The 3,348-nt window shown below is 42.9% G+C and overlaps 1 protein-coding gene across 1 annotated transcript in view; it reads left to right on the top strand.

Annotated features, from left to right (window-relative positions):
* Positions 1–603: 603 nt before the first annotated feature.
* Positions 604–3,348, top strand: part of LOC118334324 (nuclear receptor ROR-beta-like) — a gene marked incomplete in the record, with an annotated part of 10,360 nt that continues 7,615 nt past the window's right edge. Inside the window, 1 exon segment of the mRNA XM_035670206.1 lies at positions 604–1,059. Coding sequence (XP_035526099.1) covers positions 1,053–1,059 — 7 coding nt within the window.

The following is a 3,348-nucleotide window of genomic DNA, read 5'->3' as shown; positions in this document are numbered from 1 at the left end:
AGTCAGGCCCCCGAAATGGCCCCCTAAATGTTACACACTGGACGAGCATTTGAGAAGCTGGAACCAGTGAATTTGAGGTACTTTTGCTTTAAGAAAAAGAAAAAAAAGAAAAGACTGAAGAGCTGATTAATCAACTATCATCTTTACATTCTGCTACTGTTTCTGTTCCTGCAACACAGTCACTTTTCAGGTTTACAATTCTGGAAACCAAAGGTTAATATAAAGTCATCCAGGTCAACACCATTGAGGTTAATATCCCATAATAAGGTGTCACCTCTCGCAAACAAATAACCTGTTTGATAGCTACTTGCTATTTGTTCTAACAACACCTAATTAGTCAGGTATGAATCAAACTGACACATTTATAGACTACAGCCTGTACTGTTACAGCAACTGGTGTAGACCTAAATTACATGGAAAGGGGGGGGGGGCTGTCTTACATTAATGTCTGTTTTAAAGCAGAACTGATTGTGGCTCTAATTACCTTCCTTTTATTTCTCTCGCTGCACCGCTGTGAGTAAACGCCAGGCACCACAGTCAATCATTTTGCACAGCCACCTTAAACTCGCTCCCGACTGCGCGCCCCCGCGAGCGCTGAGAGAGGAGCTGTCGGCAGTGAGATCATGGGAGAGTCCACGCTTGGAGAAAGTAGGTTAGCAGGGTAGACTGAGAGGAAAGCAAGCGTAGAGTCAGAGCGCAGAGGGGGGGTACAGAACACCTCTCGTCGACCACCGTGGGACTATTCTGTCAAAAGAAGTTGAGACAAATCTGTTCCCCGAGACTGTTACGATGCGATCCAAAGCGACTTTCTTCACTCTTTTATTCCGCTCGGACATGACCGAGCGATAGAGGGAAAGGAGTTTCGGGTAGTTACTCTTTTTTTTTGTTGGTCGTGCTTTACGAGAGCTGTCTGCAGCCGGGACGAAGTTAATATTTACAGAGCCAGCTCACTCTGGCTCCTGCGCTTTTATTCTCCTCCTGTCCTGACACCTACATTAACCACATGTAGCCGAGTTCCCATCGTCCAGCACAGGAAGAAGAAAACATCCAAAATGAGAGGTGAGTTGATTCTATGTCACAGTAAAAATGGGTGCATGTTTAGTTTGAAGTTGGTTTAAGGGTTTTTGTAAGGGCTTGAACGGCCACATGTGTGCGCACGGGGGGGAAACTTGAGTGCGCCTGTTTTCCTCCCAGTGCGCATTAATCCCTCATGACTGGATTATCTGTGCACAGAGCCCCGAGGCTGCACGCTCCACAGCGAAGTTCAGCATGTAATGTTTGAAGAGCTGGAGGCATGCTGTTCAATCATGAGAATTTGCTCAACCAGATAAATTCACTTTGTTTTTGTAATCACCTCTCGGGTCTGTTTATGTTGGAATCAGTCCAAGACTTCATTTTGTACACAGGCGTGATTTTGCTTTATGATTCATGGCGGTGCCGAATGTGTCTGTTTTTGCAAAATACAAACAAACAAAAAAAAAAAATGTGAGTCATATCTCACCTGGGAGTCCTTTTTTTTTTTGTCTGGGGATCCATGTTGGAGTTATGCAATGAGGTGAGGGAGGGGCATGAGTGGAGGTTGTTGTTAACCAAAACTGGAATTATGTAATCCAGATGATCGGGTTTCAGAGCAGGTGAACTAAAACCATATATATAGTGGGCGCTTTAAAGAATAAAACATGCATTAAGATATTTTTCTTGAATTTATTGGTAGGCTAATAATCAAGTTTTGTGATATTTTCTATAAAAAAAAATAAAAATAAAAATAAAACAATCCTGATAAATCTGGCAAACATTTCGTTTTTTGTGACATTTACTTGACAAGATGAATTTGAACAGTGTTGGTGTAGTTATGATGTTGTTGTGATGTGATGGCTGTGCCAGCATGGCCGACAGTGTGAGCGTACAGAGGGAGAGGGATCTGGCTGTTCCACTGACCTAGTTATGTCACCCAACGTTATACAGCAGCATACGCAGCGGAGGGAGGCGGAGCGGCTCTGGGAAGCGCCGTGCCGCCGGCCGTGCAGCGACATGTGCGGTTACAGGCGCAGACTGACGGTGACACAGGCTGAGCTTGAACTTGGGCAGTGGGGGGCAGAAGATGATTGTTTTTAACAAGGAAGGTTGTTTATATAGAGCCTGAGCATCTTTTTTTTATCCGTAACACCCAAATATTTTCAATTAAAATAGTAATAATTTTAATGTTTATTAGCAACCTGTTGATCATGTTAACTTAAGGCATTTCTTGCTGTGCACATATAAGATCCACAGCATACTTTAGCCTCTAAGAATTTTAATTGAAACTTATCTTCATGCAGATCATAATTTTAATCCTCCTTGTCTTAAGGTTTACTAATGTTTGGTTCTGTTCTTGTGTTGCACTGCTGCATTTCTGGCTCTGAGCACTGCCAACTTTACAACCTTTTCTTGTGCACAATGGGAGACAAGCTGCAAGAGTTGCTGTTTTTTTTTTTGCTCAGGGGAGGAAAAGAGATGAATTTTTGCACAAAAAATGTGGAGGGAGGGAAGAGGGAAGACGGGGCCTCTGGTGGAGGGAGGTTCCATTTCTGGCAGGATATCCAAATGTAAACAACCTACAGCCGCTCTTAGCTCACTACACTGAAAATGTAGGTTAGTCACTCAACTCACAACCTGTCGTTTCCTCACTAGAAACTCACGTCAGCGGTTTTATCCCAGTTTGAACACATATCTGCCAACGCAATCATTTTAGTCCAAATTGTTGAGTCATTCCTGCAAGTTTGGCACTCTGGCAGACTTGACAGGTCTTGTTGTGATGTCTGGACCTCTGACACTTCCTATGGTTTACTGTACTGGATAGCAGATTACACTTCTGCAGAATGTATTAGTATTTATTACAGACATAGTGAAAGATCATAAGACTCATGTCACACACTGACAGCCGGTAGAAGAGGCCTATGGAATTCTTAGCTCTGTTGTAATCCCCCTTTTGTGGGCCTCAGCTCGGCCTCCGCTGGTATTTGCATCTTTTAAAATAGAGCCCCCTTGATTTAAATGCACTGGACGCCAGACAGCCTGATTGTATGAAAGCATTTTGAGTTGCGTCTTATCAGTTTTGTTTTTCACATATCCCTCAGAGAGTAAAATACTAATATTTTGTGAGAGCTGTATGTTAGAGAATGGGGTGTAATCAGTGAGACATTTGCCTTCATGGATTCAAGCAGAAGGTGTGAAAACAAACAGGTTTTGTTTTCATATCTGAGAATATATCTGCTCTCAGTGGGTTTATCTCTGCAGGCCTTGAGGCTTGAGGCATCTTATGGAAACAGAAAAATGTGAAAAACACGCCTGTAGTCAATCATGGTTTAA

Source organism: Morone saxatilis, unplaced genomic scaffold (assembly GCF_004916995.1).
Source record: "Morone saxatilis isolate NCDOM2014 unplaced genomic scaffold, NCSU_SB_2.0 Contig23, whole genome shotgun sequence".
Lineage (NCBI taxonomy): Eukaryota > Metazoa > Chordata > Actinopteri > Moronidae > Morone > Morone saxatilis.
The sequence above is the reverse complement of the archived record's forward strand: the minus strand, read 5'-3'. Positions and strand labels throughout refer to the sequence as shown.